We start from the raw sequence: 17,461 nt of genomic DNA, 5'->3' as shown, positions 1-17,461 counted from the left end.
CAGCCACTGAGTAAGCAGTCCCCATGCAGAAAGGGCCTGGTCCCTATATCCTGGCCACCCTAGAGTGCGCCTTGGCTTCCAGTGTGGGACAGAGCACGGCTTCACGGCTTCCTTCCTTCCACAAGGGAGCCGGGGACTCTCAAGATAAAAGGTCCAAACTCTTTTTCCCCTTCAGTGATTCCCCAAAAGAAGTGTTGAACACTGAGCAAGACGCCATCCCTGTCCATCACACTGAAGAGACAGAACCAGTCTTCCCGCCCACAGCGCCTCAGAAGCACACTCTGGGTAAGGCTCATTTTCGGAAGGGAGTGAGTTTGTGGAACGTGTGCCAGAAGAGCGATGGCTTCCTCTTGGGCTCGGCCAACGTGAAGACCTGCTGCTGCGGGATGCTGGTGGGCACGGTGATGTGGCGCTGGTGAAGGGGCAGCAGGCTCTGGTGGGGCGGGGCCACGGGGCAGCTGCTGTAGCCTAACTCAGGAAGGACAGAACAACAGACAAGTCACTAGAAAGACACACTGGGACTCGGCTAATGTACAGGAGTCAAGAGGACACTGGATAGCCACCCTATGAAACGAGACTTTCAGATGCCCCGCGTGTGGCCAGCAAGGGTTACTCACAAAGCCTACCCGAAACTTCCCAGGAAGGAAGCCGACCACTTTCCACCGTGATGGAGGTCACCGAAGAACCAGAACTGGGCTCTTCCTGGTGAGGATGGGACATGCTCTGAGCCAAAGCCTGGAGCCGGCACTCCCTTGACACAAATGCTACTCCACGCTTACTTAGCGGGAGTACTTGGAGGGAAATTCTTTGATTTCTCTCTGTCTCCATTCCCTGATTTCTACCATGCCAGTGACAGTACCAGGGTACTGCGAGAATAAATGAGGTAACGTTTAGTGGCACTATCTACCCTGGGGAGGCACTGGGTGTGAGCACTAGGACCCTGATGTGGCCTGGCCATGAGGGCATCTGTGTCACCACCAAGTGACTCTAGTATGTCCAAGAGTGGGGAAGCACTCTAGGAGAAGGCCAGTGTCTTCTCACTCACCGATGAGAGACTGTCAAGACTTCAGCTCACTGGAATGCAGTGCGGTCCGCTACAGCTGGGACCTTTCCTCACCTCACTGGAACGTGGTGTAGTCCCCTATAGCTGGGACCTCACTTCATCTCGCTGTGTAGTCCCCTATAGCTGGCAAGCACTTTGGTATTGGAAATTCCCCCTTAAGCCAAAAATGCGAGGTGTTACTTGACTGGTGGCCCAGTGGGTACCAGAACCATCCCCTCATGGGTGTTAGGAACAGAGGGTGCTGGCAGGAGTAGGAGGCTTAAAGGCCTTCATTACTACTGAGATATTCCGTGCTCCTGCATCCAAACCTGAAATGGACTCTCCACCCGCCTGTCAGTTGGGATCTGGTGTCGCTGTCCGTTCCTTTCTACCCAAGGCTGGGAAAAAGCTCTACATGGCCACTGGCTCCATATCATCTCAAGGTCCACAGGAAGGAGAAAAGCCTTAGCCAACCTTACCTTTAGATTTCCCATGTCCTGTCTTCTGAGCGTTCAACATGGCGAGTTTCTTTTGATTTTCTGGGATTTCCATTCCTGGATTTAGGAACAGATGTGGTCTACGTTCAGAACCCGGAAAAAAGTTTTCAGAACAGACTGTGTACAACATAAACTAGTGCTGAGGTTTTTCTCTACAGAACAGAGCAGAGAACCCTGAAAGGTGAGGAAAAGCAGGGTGCCAGGAGCATCACCAAGTGCCTCGCAATGACCTCCGAACCCAAGTGTTTCAGAGTGATACTAGGTACTACTGCCATGACACACAGACCCTTGGTGTCTCAAGACAGACACTCCCAGGTCAGTGTCCACACGGGAGTCACCCCAAGTGCAGGCCTACAGCAGGACACTCTGGGAAGCGAGCCTGAAGTAAAGGGGCCCGGGGCTGTGGAAGCGAGTCTGAGGTAAAGGGGCCCGGGGCTGTGGAAGCGAGTCTGAGGTAAAGGGGCCCGGGGCTGTGGAAGCGAGCCTGAGGTAAAGGGGCCCGGGACTGTGGAAGCGAGCCTGAGGTAAAGGGGCCCGGGGCTGTGGAAGCGAGCCTGAGGTAAAGGGGCCCGGGGCTGTGGAAGCGAGCCTGAGGTAAAGGGGCCCGGGGCTGTGGGTTGAGATTCTAATTGCCGCAAGCCTCAGACTGGGGCTCTGCACCCCTGGCTGTGCAGCGTGGACCGAAAAGCTGTCTGCATGTGGTGGGCCAACTAGGTGAAAACTAGGAGTTGCCCCGGGAAAGTGGACAGAACAGCTTTGGAGAGAGATAAAACGGCAGGGGAGCATCAGCTGCAGCTGGGGTGGCTGCTTCTCCTGAGGTGAGAGGTGGGACACCGGTGGAGGTGAGAGCCATGCAGCTTGAGTTGGCCCTTGCTTCCATCTTGGACCGACCTTCTACCTTGGCTGGCTCTGCTCCGCTGGCTTTCTGCAGTCATATACTCACTGTCTGACCTGCAGTTTCCTTATACCCAGCTGCAGAGATTGGTGTCTTGCTCCAGACACAGCCTACCGAGCTGGCCTCAGTGGCCTCCAGCCACAGGAGCCCAGGAAGCGAAGGCTACACACTAGCTGAAGAAGCTGACTGTTTCTAGCATCCTTCTGTGGTCTTCCCTGAACCCCCCAGGGGAACTGCAAGCATCCCAACTCAGGTGCCTCTAGCCACAGACAGCGTAGGATGACTGGTGGGAGCTGGTGACTCCATCACTTCAGGTTTTAGTAACTACCCGCACACTTCTGAGAAGGATTTCGTGACAAGCCTTATGGCGACAGGGCCTGCAGGTCAGCAGCCAGCGCGGCAGCGGTAACCACAATTCAGGTTTCCTCGGCTCTAAAGGACAGCCACACAGAGTGGCAGATCCCCACGTGTGAGGCTGGGAGCCGCATGCTCTAGTCTGAGCTCTGGTGGTCTCTGAAGAAATTCTTAACTTTTTTTTTTTTTTTGAGACAGGGTTTCTCTGTGTAACCTGAGCTATCCTGGACTCGCTCTGTGGACCAGGTTGGTCTTGAACTCACAGTGATCTGCCTGTCTCTGCCTCCTGAGTGCTGGGATTAAAGGTGTGCTTCACCATGCCTGGCTGAAATTCTTAATTTTTAATGGCAAAATGGCCTGATGGATTTCTGAGTGCTCCCAACACAGGGGTTTCTATGGCCAACAACAGAAGCTAGGGCCACGTTTAAAGCTGGTGGCTTGATACAGGAGACATAGGGACCACCCATAAGCTCCTTTGGCTCTGTAGCTGCGGTGAAACTTGCCCAGACCCATGACCCTTGAGATCTGGTCACCAGAGCCATTTCTCACTCGTTTTATCCCTGTGCACCCTTGGCCTCTGGGCACCACAGCTCACATGTGACAGCGTGTGCTCACACTCCCAATCTGTGTGGGTGGCTCTGGAGTGTGGGCATAGAAACTGTGAGTGCTGCACTGGCTAATGCCACAGGGCAGCTTCCTTCTTACAAGGGCATGCAACAAAAAGGCCAGTAGAGGTTGGGATGACAAACCAAAGGACAGGCTAACTTCCCCTTATCTGAGATGTGTGGGACCAGAGCACACCGCACTTTAGATTTAATATTTTTCACATACACGATGCATAAGGAATCTGGGGGAAGAGACCAAAGTCTAAACACAGGGTTATTCAGTTATGTTTCGCAGATACCTTATACAGAGCCTCAAAGTAATTCTAAACTGTACTTCTTGGGCGTCTATCTGCATTTTTGACAGGGTCTCTCACATGCTGCCCGGTGTGGCCGTTTTCCGCACTGACGCTCAGAGATTATAGACGCTCGGTCTGCACAAGTGCACTACGGAACATCTGAATCATGAGATTACTCTGCTATGTGGTACAGGTTCCCCAGACGCCACAGGTGGGGAAAAGCAGAGGAGGAGCCGGATCTGAGCTGACCCAGGCGGCGGGTGCTTCCCAAGAGCGCTGATAAAAGGGGAAGCCTTGACAATTATCTGGTATTTCTGGGCTAGGAAGATGACCACTCAGGAGTGGGTAGAGTGTGTGCTGTAAGGGCATGGTGTCCTGAGTTCAAGCCCCCAAGGCTTATGTAAAAAGCTGGTGTACTTTTGTGCACACCTGGATTCCCAAGGCTGTAGGGAATGAGACAGGTGGATTGCTGGGGCTTACCAGCTGGCAGCCTAGCTCCGGGTTCAGTTACACCCCTTGCAAGTGAAAAAGACAGAGAATGATAAAGCAGATCACTAGATGTCCTTCTCTGACCCCCTGCCAGGAACAAATACAACACACACACACACACACACACACACACAGCATAAATAAATACACAAGTGAAGAAATAAAGACAATCATCTGGCATTTCCACTGGTTGGGTTAGGTTGTGTGTGTGTGTGTGTGTGTGTGTGTGTGTGTGTGTGTGTGTGTGTATGTGTGTGCTGCCACCATATGGTCAGTCCCTGGGACCACACCAGGCTGGGCCATTAGGAAGAAAGAACCATCCGTACGTTGTGAATAAGGGAAGTAATCACATCCTAGGGCTTTATGGGTCATCTTGGCTAACGTTCCACAGGAGTGCATGCCGGCCGCCCCATCCATAGATTCAGTTGAGGGAGCAACTGGGCAGAACAGGCCAAAAGGAGGAGGCTAGGACTCACCCATCTGCTGGTCCTCCTGCACCCGCCGCCTCTCATCTGCATAGGCCTGCAGCCACCTGGCCTTGTCTTCTTGCTTTCGGGCGCAGAACAGATGAACCTCGTCCGTGGTCCTGCTGACCAGCTTGAAGGCATTCCGCATGCTGAGGTTCCAGTCCTTGTCCCGCCCGTCCTCCACATCCACAAGATCCACCCCATCCGTGTCCATGCGGCCCTTGTAGTACAGCATGTCCCTGCGCAGCAGGTCCTTCTTGCAGGACACCAGCTGGTGGTCAAAGAGGAAGAAGATCCGCTGCTGGCTCTTGCCCTGCCTGGTGATTTTGGTTAGCTCCCCTGAGTGAATCAGCTCGGAGCTCCGGTCTAGAATGTCCAGGCCCTGAGGGAACACAGTGACACTGTGAGTTTTCTAAACCAGACTGTTTGCAACAACAGCAACACAGAATTCTAGAATATTCTGTTCCCTAAGACCAGGCACTGCTGCCCTATGCACGGGCCTCAAAGGCCATTCAGACCCTGACTTCTTGGGTTCCTTGTCATTAAACATCTCGATTCAGTTTTTCTTCTCCTACTTCTATGTTACACAAAGTGCCTTCCTGATCTAAAAACAACAACAACAACAAAAAAAACATGTTAAAGTAATGAATCCAGACAGTGTCTGGGGTGGGAGCCAATAAAGACTGGCTTCCTCAGAATAAAAGGGAAGCAGAGGTTTGCTGCACGGCTATTTTTGACTCTGACGGCTCCAGAGTCAGGTGTTTACCACTTCCTGGGGTAGCTAGCTTAGGATCCTGGAAACAAAAGGCCAGCCTGCCCATAAGAAATTAGAACTCTGAGCCGAGCCTGGTGGCGCATGCCTTTAATCCCAGTACTCTGGGAGGCAGACAGGTGGATCTCTGTGAGTTTGAGGCCAGCCTGGTCTACAGAAGTAGTCCAGGACAGCCAAGGGTACACAGAGAAACCCTGTTTCGAAAAACAAAAATAACCCTGCAAAAAACAAACAAACAAACAAACACAAAAAAAGAAATTAGAATTCTGATGAAATGATCACCCAATCTAAGATTGGAAAGAAAATGACCTTTTATAATATCTAGGGTAGATCGAGGCCAATATCACCCAACAACTTTGGTATGAAGCTGGCCTTCCTTTGTAAAATTCTCATTTTCCTTTAATCCTAATAATACACAGCATGTTCTGGAGGCAAAATTCCTCGACTCCAAAATATTTCTTCTATTTCCTTTCCTAGAGCAATTCTGTGGCCCAGATTCTCCACTTAAAAAAACAGAGGATCAGGCAGCGATGTTGGAGGTAGGCTCAGGGTACCGGGAGGGCGCACTGCCTTTAGCCGCCTTGCTTTCACTGGCTTCAGCAGAATTCCTGCCTTCTCACCCCACACCTTCTCAGTCTGTGAAAGCCAGTTCTGACCAGCTGGTAAGTGGGGCGAACCTTTTCTGGTTCAGCGACAACCTGAATGGCACCAGCTCGCTCTTAGCTGCAGGTTTAGCGAAGGGGCGACCAGCACAGACTTCCTGGGTTGGATTTCAGCCCTGTCTCTCTCATCACCTTGTTTTTATCACCTTGTACTTATCACCGTGAAGGGCCTCCCCCGCCACCCGAGTGGTGCCTACTTGTAAGGAATACTGAGGGGATTCACTGAGTTCATAAATGTAATTGGTAGTCAACATGATAGTGTGTGTGTGGGGGGGGGGGGCAGGGGACAGGACAGACTACATACTGTGTTGTGTGTGTGCATGAGTGTGTATGTGTGTGTGCATGTATATGTGTATACAAACAAGCGTAAATATACCCATTAGGTCATCACTATCAGGTAGGGTTAGTTGTACTATTAAATAGTGAGCATGTAAGCCTAAGAAGTAGTATTTTTCTCCTCAACTTAAAGACAATAAAAGATAATTTGCTTGGATCATATAGGTTCCAAATAGGTTAGCACGACTAGAGTCCCTGCGCTCCTTCCACTGTGATCTTTGACTGTGTGAGAGCTGGCTCTCCATGTCAGGGGCCCCAGACACTAAGCAATATATTAATGACTTTGTTTTTTTTTTATTATTATTAATTTTTTAAAAATTGTCTTTTACTTTATTTATTTAGTGTGTGTGCGTGAATGTATGTGTATGGGCATGGGCGTGTCACATTGCCTGTGTGGAGGCTGAAGGACAGTTTGCAGAATTTTCTTCTTTCCTTTCACCACGTGGGCCCGGGGGATTAAACACATGTCTTTACCCTCTGAGCTATCTCACCTACTCAGATTATTTCTTTGTAGGCACTGTACATAAGTAAGGTAGTTGGATTTTAGACTCATCAAAATCCCTCCGAATGCACGGACAGTTGTGGGTACATATTCCACACAGCCAGGACGGAGCGGACACTGAGGTGTGCTCACCTCCCAGCCCACGATGGACACCTGCCATCGGGCAATCTTGTCGATGCTCTCCAGCTTGCGCTTGCGCTCATTGATTAGGCAGGCCACGTTCTTCATGGCTTCGTAAGCCGCCTTCACACTGTCATAGTCGCTGCAGAACGGCAAGAGGTCATTTCGGTTGCCAGGCGTGCCACTCGCAAGTAGGGACTGACAAAGCGGGGCGCTCTGCCCCTGGCTTGTATGCTGATTGTCTAGACAAGGCACTGAATAAGAGCCATTGTCGTCGTCCCGTCCCCCTGTCCCCCCCCCCCCCCGCCCCTGGTGAACAGACCCCAGTCTGCTCGGGTCGAGTGAGCTGAGGGAGCACGATTCACAATTCTCTTGGAAATAAGAATGTTGTCATTCATTTTCCAGAAATCACCATGAATGAAAGCAAATGCCACAGAAACCAAGTGTTAGTCACAGCCACGCTGAGTAACTTTCATTAGTACAGAGAATTCTTCATTTCTGCTTTGACTTCAACATAACCAGTTCTGCTCTACAAAGCTGCTTAAAAACCACTAGCCATTTTTTTATTTATTTAATTTATTCAGATTAGAGCTCAACTGTTATCCCATCACTTGTACCCTCCCATTCCTCCCTCCCTCCTGCTTTCACCCTATTCCCCTCCCCTAGGTCTATGACCAAGGGGGACCTCCTCCCCCACTATATGCTCATAGGCTATCAAGTCCCATCTTGGTAGCCTGCCTATTCTTTCTCTGAGTGCCATCAGGCCTCCCCACCAAGGGGAGGTGGTCAAATATGGGGCACCAGGGTTCGAGTCAGTTAGTCCCCGCTTTCCACCTAACTGTGGAGAATGTGGCTAGATCAGAGTAGGAGTTCGATGTTTACTACTTGTATTGTCCTTGGTTAGTGCAATAGTTTGACCCCACTGGGCCCCGACCCACCCATCACGATGTTATCACTAGCCATTTTGACAGAAATTATCTGCCTCGGGTCTCTTCTTTCACTTGTCTAGAAAGAGCATGAGAGGCCAAGAGCACTCAGCCCTGATATCTTTCAGCAGCCCCCCTGCCCATGCCTCTGAAACTGTTAAGCTCTGAAAACCCTAAAACCAAAATCCTAATTTACACAGAGGCTAGGACGCAGTGTAAGAAAATGTTACATCCAGGTTTTGCTCAGCAGTAGTCGTTTGGGGATATGTAAACCAGTAATTCAGTCAGCAGGCTGGACCACCTGAGCTCATGTGATGGCAGGGCAGGGGCCCCCGGTAACTGAGGCAGAATCCTCCACAGCCTTAAGAACAGAAGCTGTGAACAGAACACAGGGGAACTCTGGGAAGTCTGCAGGACTGTCCACAAAGCAGATCCTGTCTTTACAGGCCTAGTCTCAGAGGCAGAGCAGGAGGTAAAACAAACACGATGTGGAACAGCCCAAGAAAGGGAAGCTCCAAAGAAAAGGGACAGAATCTAGGGGGCTTTGTGGTTGCTTTTTAATCTAGAAATTTTTTCTGCTTTACTTAAAACACACACACACACACACATACACCAGTGGTGGTGTACACCTTTAATCCCAGCACTTAGGAGGCAGAAGCAGGGAGATCTATGAGTTTGAGGCCAGCCTGGCAGGGGCTACACAGAGAAAACCTTGTTCAAAAAACAAAAAGCAAAGCAAATTTATAAAAAAAATATATATATTAATAAATAAATAAAATTAAATTAACAACAACAAAAAAGAGGAATTCTTTTGTTTTTCTATTTCTTGAAGTCATGGAGTATCTTCACACCCCGTTATAGTGACAAACACTGTAAACACCTGAGAACGTCTACCATGGACCTCAGTGGCACCATAGCATTGCCACCACTGTAGCTGCCACCGCCCATCCCCCATCACCACACTGCCACGGTTGTAGCTGCCACTGCCCATCCCCCACCATGCCAGAAGCACCAGGCCCAGCTGCTGCTGCTCAGGTTTCATGGTCCCTGGCAAGCCTGGGCTTACCTGTGCTCCTGGGTGGTATACTTGAGCAGCTCAGCCAGCTGCAGTGGGTATTTACAGATCTTCTGCACAGGTGTGAGCAGGAAGCCATCCAGGGCGATGTCAATCATCTGCTGGAGCAGTCGGCAGGCCTCGAAGAAGTGCCGGTACTTGCTCTGCTTCGTGAGGTTGGACAGCTCCACGCAGGCACCTGGGTGGTTGTTGCAGTACTCGGAGTAGATGGCAAAGCCCTCTTGCTGGAAGGGAAGGCAGCCACATCAGTCAGTGGCTCTGAGCCACCTGTGAGGACACTCCTGGAGAAGCGGGGAAGGGGTTGGCCAGGACCCCAGGGCAATCCAGGCTTGGCGGTGGCTTTCGTGGATGGTTGGTAGGAAGGATTGTTTGTCGTTTGGGGGTGGTAGATAACTGGGTTCTCTTTAAGGGTAGGTAGAGGGTACCCTACCATGTGTGCTCACTTGGCTCCGAGCCTGCAGCTGGCACAGCATAGAGGCTAAGCGGTGCTCTGAGGACTGGCTCTCCATCCTGGTTTCCTTCCTTCCACTGATAAACTCTGGCTTGGAGGTACCATGTGGTACCCTTGGCCCTGGCTTCTATGTTTTACCCTCTTCTCCAACTGAAAGGGCCCCACCCACTTCCCTTCTTGCGGAGGTGCAGCCGCACTGCTGCCCTTCTTCTGGGCTTGGAGCTCCAATCTCTCCTCTGCCCATCGTTTCTTCCCTCAAGTCCGCGTGGCTATCCCTTTAAAAGCCCTGCCCTTGGGGGCTGCTATTCTACACCCTTGGCCATCCTGACCTTTCCTTCAGCTTCAGCTGCTGACCCCTGCTCTCACGGCTGCTCTTCCTTCCTCCTTCCCCTGTCCCACCACACAGGCTTGGCTGAACTTAAATGCAGCAGGTCTCCCACCAAGTCCTCCTTTCCCCAGCATCCCGTTTCCACACCCCACCTGCTGACTCTAGGACACAGGCGCTGGAGACCACTGCTCTGTTGGCACAACCAGCCTTGCCAGACTTCCCTCGAAAACGCCCATTGGAGCAAGTCTCCTTTCGCTTTCTCCTGGACCATCACCTGACAGGGCTGGCCACGGCAGGGAGAGCAGTGAAGAAGACTCTCCTGTGCTTCCGGCCCCTCAGCTGTCCGCTCTTGGCCTGCCTTTGCTCACCTCCAAAGCCTCTCCGTAGTGGCTCACCCACAAGACCAGGCTTCTCTGGTCACACAGGTCTTCAGTGTCTAGAAGATGCCTGGGCACCCGGGGACCCCTTCTGGCCTGCTTCCCTATGGAACCACCACGCTCAGCAATCTAAGGTCCCTCTTGTTCCTCCAGGTCTGGCCCCTTGACTCTGTTGAACCACCAGGCTTAGCGCCTCGGAAGGGAGGAGACACTGCCGCCACAGTTAGCAGTACTAGAATATTCTCTAAGCCCAGAAATAAAACCTCCAAAATCTTTCACTGTCAGTTACAGTCAACCTAAATAGTAAGTGCCCAGAAGTCAGGTCACCGCCCGAGAAGCTCTGAGCTCGTGATGTCACCTGCCTATGAGCATTTGGCCTTGGGTCACTCACTCTCTGGGGAAGAAAAATCGTATCTACCTAATGGCAGTACATGAGGCAGTGAAGAAACCTCTGGAATGTTTCCAGTGGGGGTACCTTTCTAGGCTATTGTCTGACAGGATTATGATTAACGGGGAACAGTGACATACGTGCTGAAGAAAGCAGGATCCTATCTCACTTAAGTGAGGTTCCTCCTTGTTGTACTGTTTCTCAAGGTCTTTCAGAAACTTTCTTTGGAATTTGTAAATGTCTTCGATGTTGCCAAAAATAGTGGCTAGCTGCGCACCGGTGAACATTCCCGTGTGCTTACGACACTGTCGGATGTAGCCCTGTGAAGAACAAAAGCACACGGTTTTTATTTGTTTAGAGATAGTTGGACAATACAGTTTCTTGTTGTTGTTTCTGTTTGTGTTTTGGCCCAATGCCATGGTCTTGGGCTGAATTTTATTTTATTCTTAGGATAGGATCTCACTATGTAGCTGGCCTTAAACTTGCGATCCTCCTGACACAAGACTCCTATGTGGGATGATGGTGTGCGGCATCATTTCCAAGTTGGGGTAAATTTTAATTAGAGAAAATTATTCTTTATCTCTGTGGGGCCCTGATAAGACAATCAATCATATTTCTACAACTACAATTCACTGTAAACATTTTTAAATTTTTATTTTATTTTATTTTATATGCATTGGTGGAAGGGTGTCAGATCCATTGGAACTGGGGTTACAGATGATTGTGAGCTGCCATGTGGGTGCTGGGAATTGAACTCAGGTCCTTTGGAAGAACAGACAGTACTCTTTACCACTGAGCCATCTCTCCAGCCCCCACCGTAAACATTTTTAAAAACAAAATGAAAGTGAAAAGTTTCACATGGCTGGATTTCAAGTTTGCAGGAGTGAGTTTCAAATGGCAGGGTTTAAAAAAAATTCACATTGCCACTGTGTGCATTATGTGTACTTGTCCTCATGTTTGTGTGTGTGTGTGTGTGTCTGTGTGTGTGTGTGTGTGTGTGTGTGTGCGCGCGTGCACCCGCATGTGTGCGTGCAGACGCATGTGTGCGTGCAGGGGGTGCTGATGGGGCATGTGCATTCATAGCTGTATGAAGGACAGAGGACAAGCCCGGGTGTCCTTCCTCAGGAGTTGTCCCTTTTGTTTGACATAGAGTCCTTACTGGTCTGGAACTATCCAAGCAGACAAGGCTGGTGGAAGAGCCCCAGGGATCCACTTGTTTGCACCTACCCACTGCCGGTGTGTAGTGTGACATGTATACATGCATGTGTTGTACATGAGTGTGTGGGAAGGCTTGCCCATCCAGGTACATGTGACCTCAGTCACCTACCCACCCTCTCCCCGCTTTTTGTGACAAGACTTCTCACTAAACCTGGGACTCACAGTTTTGGCTTAGATCGGTTGGCCAGAGAGGCCATGGGATCTGTTCATCTCTGCCTCCTGGGAGGCACATGCTGCCGCACCCAACTTTTATGTGTATGCTGGAGGATCTGAACTCACGTCCTCACGCATGTGCCCCAAGCACTGCACCCCAGCCCCTAAATCACTCTATTCTTGTAAGAGAACACCCACTGTGACAATACAGATTCCAAACTCAGGAACACACTGTCTGCCAACCCTGCCTCTGAATTCTAAGGTCTCCATTTCCTCATCTGCAACAGGCAACTAAGGGGCTGTGTGCCCAGTGAGAACACTGTGAGGAGCTGAGCTGAGCTGGGTAACGGGGCATCCACAGTCAGTGTACCATCCCAAAGACCCTTCTTTACCACACACTTGCACAGCAGAGAGGTGAGCAGAGGTGGGCTATCTTCATCCACGCCAGAACAGGCTGTCAGGAATGAAGCTCGCCTCCAGCGCTGAGTGACCACAGCTGAGTGGGCAATGCTGCCATCAGCACGCAGAGCTCCATGGCTCGCTTGATCCCACAAAATGAGAACCAGCCTGGGAGGAAGCAGCCTTCTGGCCTCACACCTACTAAAGGTCTGGTCTCTGAAACCAGGACAGGACTACTGAATAACAGCTGGCCACGGTGGCCAGTGGCCAGTGGCCATGATCCCAGCAATCGTTGCACAGTCACACACTACCTCCTCTGACTCCCGGCTATCATCTTAAAGTCCATGGCAACACCACCCAGTGGGACCACATTTCCACTCTTGGCATCCTGCCTGAGAATCTGAGCAGACGCTTGGGGTTGGTTGGAGGAGATGGCGAGCCCCGACTGGCCCTCACCTCACAGATGTCCTTGAGGTGTTTGATGTACACTCGCTCGGTGTTCATGATCTCTTGGATGACGTTGGTACGCATCTGCTGCAGGCTCTCGGTGTGCTTGTGGCGGGCCCTGCTGGCGTCCTCGTCCTCCTCGTCCCCATGGGAGCTGCTGCCCGTCTCTGGCAGCTCGTCCTGGTTGACCCGAAGCTGCAGGCCACACACAAAAGGCAGGTGGCTTAGGGGGGAGGAGGAAGTGGTAGCAGGGAGCAAGGCGAGGACCTCGCTGGCCTCTGCTCTCTGTGCCTGAGTTATCAAGTCACGGTGCCCTTGGTAAGTGTCCATGGGCAGTAGCAATGCCAAGTAAGCTTGTTTACGTCCATTAAGAAGCCTTTGGGAGGGCTGGAGAGATGGCTCAGAGGTTATATGGGCACTGACTGCTCCTCCAGAGGTCCTGAGTTCAATTCCCAGCAACCACATGGTGGCTCACAACCATCTGTAATGTGATCTAATGCCCTCTTCTGGCCTGCAGGTGTACATGCAGGCAGAGCATAATAAATAAAGAAACAAATAAATAAATAAATAAATATTTTTTTTAAAAAAAAAAAGAAATTGGGAGACCAGGCCCCACGCCTCATCTAGGCAGCCTCGTTGAGCTGGTCCTAATGGCGTGGACACAGGAGAGCCAGGTGAAGATGTGAAAGTGGAAGAGCCGGTCTCAGCCCTTGCTCAACTGAGCAAAGCAGAAGATCTGTCAGGCTGAACAACTCCAGAACCACTACCCAGGCCTGGATCCAAGGCTTTGAGTTGATCTACCCCCATCTCTGAACTGCTGGAGCATGTGAAGGGGCCAGTCCTACTGAACCAAAGCTACAGGCTCTCCACGACACACAGCAAGGGCAGAATACCTGAGAGCAGTCTCGGTGAAGTTCCGGTATTGATTAGTGAGGCAGAAGCCAGAGGCCTTGAACCAAACCCACGACTCACTGCCATGAACAGTAAATAATGCTCGCTGTTTGCTCAAACAGTAAATAAAGCTGTTTGGTCAAAAGGGTATACTGTATGACACACCGTGACACACCACAGCTTCCATGGTCATATTTTTCTTTTCTTTTCTTTTTTAAATTATTTTTTTGCTTTCTTTTTGAGAGGGGAAGTTGCAAGGGCAGGGGTGGATGTGGAGGGACAGGGAGATGAGTGGGATTGAGGTGCATGATGGGCAAATCGCAAAGACTCAATAAAAAGTTTAAAAAATAAATAAATAAATAAAAGATTTTCACTCCCAACCAGCCTATTTCCTACAGGTTGGCTTATGCATGGTATTAAAGACCATGACAGAAGAACTGGGCCTGGGGGAAGCCTGAGATGTGGTAAACTCTTCTGCAACTCCCTGGCCACCATCACCCCTGGGAAGCACAAAGGGCCACACTCACCCTCACGAAGCTTGCAGGGAACCAGGCCTCTTTATCTTCATTCCGTCCCCACCACCAGTCCTTGTTAGAGGCTTCAAGGACCTGGATGACATCGCCAGCCTTGAAGCCCAGTTCCTGGTCGTCCATGGTCACATGGTCCCAAAGGGCTTCTGCACAGACCACGCTGCCATCACTGATGAGCTGGAAATATGGAGACAGGAGAGCGTGTTTGGCACTCAGCAAAGTGGGCAGACAGAAAGGAGCCACACGCCAGGTGTGCTTTCTCAGAGTGACCTGGCACCTTCTACTCTGTCTGGAAAGACTCATGGCTGTCCAGGTACACTGGCTGTGTGAAATCAGCTGAGGAGAACAGCAGCTGGTAGGTGTCTGTGACCTGCACTTAAAGGGAAACTCAGATCAACTTTGAAAAGGTGAGTAGGAGTTTGAGGTGGGGGGTGTGGGGGGTGTCACATGTTCAAGGGTAGTCAGGGTTTGGTAGGCAGCAAGACAGTCTCAACAAAACCGAAGCTGTACAGAACCCATTGACTCACAATGAGGCTACATCATAGTAAGTCACTGGAGTTAAAACCATCATAAACCGTTGACTGTATTTGCTGCACCTAGTCACTGTACGTCAGTGCTGTTGTAGCCCATGTAACAGGAAGTGCATCACATAACGAAGCTCTGAGTAGCCCTAAAGTCACTGAGCGTTGTATTGGAAGGGAAAGAGAGAACAGAATGGTTGTTCTATACCACTAATCCAAAAAAGATTAAAAAAAAAAAACCCACATCTGAAGTATCTATTGACTCCACTGAACATGGGCATAAGGCTTTTGTGTCATGGGAGCTGCAGACCAGTTTACTACCGAAGTCAGTGTCTGGAATCCTCGCTCTACAAATGTCTTCTGAGGCACCACACTAGGTGCCAGAGCTCCACAGTGATAACAGTACACCTTAGTGAAGCTGTGCTCCCTGTGGTCCACGCAGGAATGTCAAAACGTGGAGAACCTTCCAGAAAGAGTCAAAGAAAAAGGGATAATGCAGGAGGGCTGAGCGTGGTGGCGCACGCCTTTAGTCTCAGCACACAGGAGGCAGAGGCGGGCGGATCTCTGAGTTGGAGGCCAGCCTGGCCTACGGAGTGAGTTCCAAGACAGCTAAGGCTACACAGAGAAACCCTGTCTGTTGGGGGTGGGGTGGGAATGGAGGAGAGGGACAGGAAAAGGGAGGAGGAATGCTGATTTCAGTGTAGTAGGGAAAAAAAAAAGTGACCGGGAAAAAGAAACACATGGTTAATTCTAGCTGTTATCTGCTAACAAAGCATTTCACGCCAACCCCACCCACCACCCCCATGGTGTTGGGCATAGAACTCAGAGCCATATGCGCTCTATGACTGAACTACCCTGCCCTTATTTAAGATAAAGGTCTCCATAAACTGCTCAGGGAGGCCTTGAACTTGCAAGCTCCCTGCCTTGGCTTTCAGAGTGTTTGGCATACACCAGGCCAGGTGTAACTTCATGCCAACATGCCGATTAGTGTTTTCATTTCCCTGATAGAGGAGCTGTGAGAATCACCTGAGATAGTGAACACTTTTTTTTTTAGTTTTGTTTTTTTGAGACAAGGTTTCTCCGTGTTACCCTGACTGTCCTAGAACTCACTCTGTGGACCAGGGTGACCTGGAACTCAGACCGGCCTGCCTCTGCCTCAGGAGTATTGGTAAAGGTGTATATCACCACAGCCCAGCTAAGGACCATACTTAAAAAGGTGACGAGCCAGCCCTGAAGACCAGTACCTGCTTACCTTACTGCTTATGGGGATGGCTGTGAGTAACCTACAAAGCTCAGTTACAGACAGGTCCCTTGACGAGGACAGAGTCCCAGGCTTCAGATTATACCCAGTAAGAAGTAATCAGATTAGCCGGGTATGGTGGCGCACGCCTTTAATCCCAGCACTTGGGAGCAGAGGCAGGCGGATCGCTGTGAGTTCGAGGCCAGCCTGGTCTACAAATCGAGTCCAGGACAACCAAGGCTATGCAGAGAAACCCTGTCTCAGGGGAAAAAAAAAAAAAAGAAGTAATCAGATGGCCACAGCCTTGAGAAACAAGTGTCTGGCACACGTGGGGTTCCAGTACCTCATTGATAGCCAGCTGTTCCCCACCAGGCTGCAGGTACCGGGGGTTGGCCTGGCAGAGCTCTTCATAGCTGAAGTCTTCCTCGCTCCCATTGTCATCCACTAAGGCTGAAGAGTCCGCACCTCCATCTGAAGAGACTGCAGGGGAAGAGGCAGAGAAGGCATGCTTTAAAAGACATGGTAGCTCACACCTGTCATCTCAAGAGGCAGAGGTAAAAGGGGGCGGGGCGGGGGGTGCCACAGCAAATCTGAGGCCAGCCTGGGCTACACAATGAGTTCCAGATGAACCAGAGTTGCACAGCAAGACACAGATATCAACAACAACCAATGTATATGGTAAAACAAGTGGCCGCTGGTAACATTCCTCAAGAAAAATGGTCATTTTATCCTACCCAGAGCAGGACAATGTTAGGACATCTCCAGGGACCCTCTAACTCTGGGGTGGCATCTGGCAGCAAGAGCAGCTAGAGTCCAGTGTCCCAGCAGCTTTGTGATAGGAGCACTACAGACATTGCAACCATGCTATTTTCTGAGTCAAGCGAGAAGGACTCACTTATGACTTGGTAGGAAATCCACTCCAGAGTGGATACAGAGAACACAGCTAACAGGCAAGTGTGGGGGTTCACAGCTGTGATTCCTGAACCTGGGCTGAGGCAGGAGGATCACTGGGGCTTGGAAGACAACCTAAGTTACTGAGACCTCGTTTAAAAGGAGAAGGAACATAACGACGTTCCGTTTTCAGGAAATGTGTCAAGGCTCTTGAGGAAGTGACTAGCTCAGAGAATCGCATCAGACACATTCTTCTGCAGCCTGTGAGGGCACGACAGGACAGCTGATGTCAGAAGGTGTCCACGTGGTCAGAATGGGCCGTTCTGCCTTAGTCTGCCCAGCCACAAGGAACAGTGCTCAGTACAGGAAGCTGTGTGAGCATCTTTACCAAGACAGAAAGGAGTTTTAGAGAGGAGGGCACTTCTCAGGGCTTGGAGGAGAACCACCAATCTCCCCTTTACGAAGACAGCATGACCCCAACAGCATCCTACGCATTGGCCTTAAGCCCACAGAAGTGTGGTCCTCACCCCTCACCAGGGAAGCTTCTCTTTGCAACAGACAGAGAGCATTGCAGAAACCGCAACCAAGA

The 17,461-nt window shown here is 50.6% G+C and overlaps 1 protein-coding gene across 3 annotated transcripts in view; it reads right to left on the bottom strand.

The window, feature by feature from the left end:
- Nucleotides 1–17,461, bottom strand: part of Spata13 (spermatogenesis associated 13) — a 79,149-nt gene continuing 61,688 nt past the window's right edge. For all 3 annotated transcript variants that reach the window (XM_051160654.1, XM_051160655.1, XM_051160656.1), the window contains 9 exons: nt 16,325–16,461; nt 14,218–14,397; nt 12,809–12,994; nt 10,723–10,902; nt 9,030–9,262; nt 7,050–7,179; nt 4,655–5,027; nt 1,522–1,596; nt 1–468 (listed from right to left, as the gene is read on the bottom strand). In XM_051160654.1, coding sequence (XP_051016611.1) covers nt 293–468; nt 1,522–1,596; nt 4,655–5,027; nt 7,050–7,179; nt 9,030–9,262; nt 10,723–10,902; nt 12,809–12,994; nt 14,218–14,397; nt 16,325–16,461 — 1,670 coding nt within the window. In that variant the 3' untranslated portion in view covers nt 1–292. The remainder of the gene's footprint in view (nt 469–1,521; nt 1,597–4,654; nt 5,028–7,049; nt 7,180–9,029; nt 9,263–10,722; nt 10,903–12,808; nt 12,995–14,217; nt 14,398–16,324; nt 16,462–17,461) is intronic.

The sequence above is a fragment of the Acomys russatus genome, chromosome 18 (genome assembly GCF_903995435.1).
Source record: "Acomys russatus chromosome 18, mAcoRus1.1, whole genome shotgun sequence".
NCBI lineage: Eukaryota > Metazoa > Chordata > Mammalia > Rodentia > Muridae > Acomys > Acomys russatus.
The sequence above is the reverse complement of the archived record's forward strand: the minus strand, read 5'-3'. Positions and strand labels throughout refer to the sequence as shown.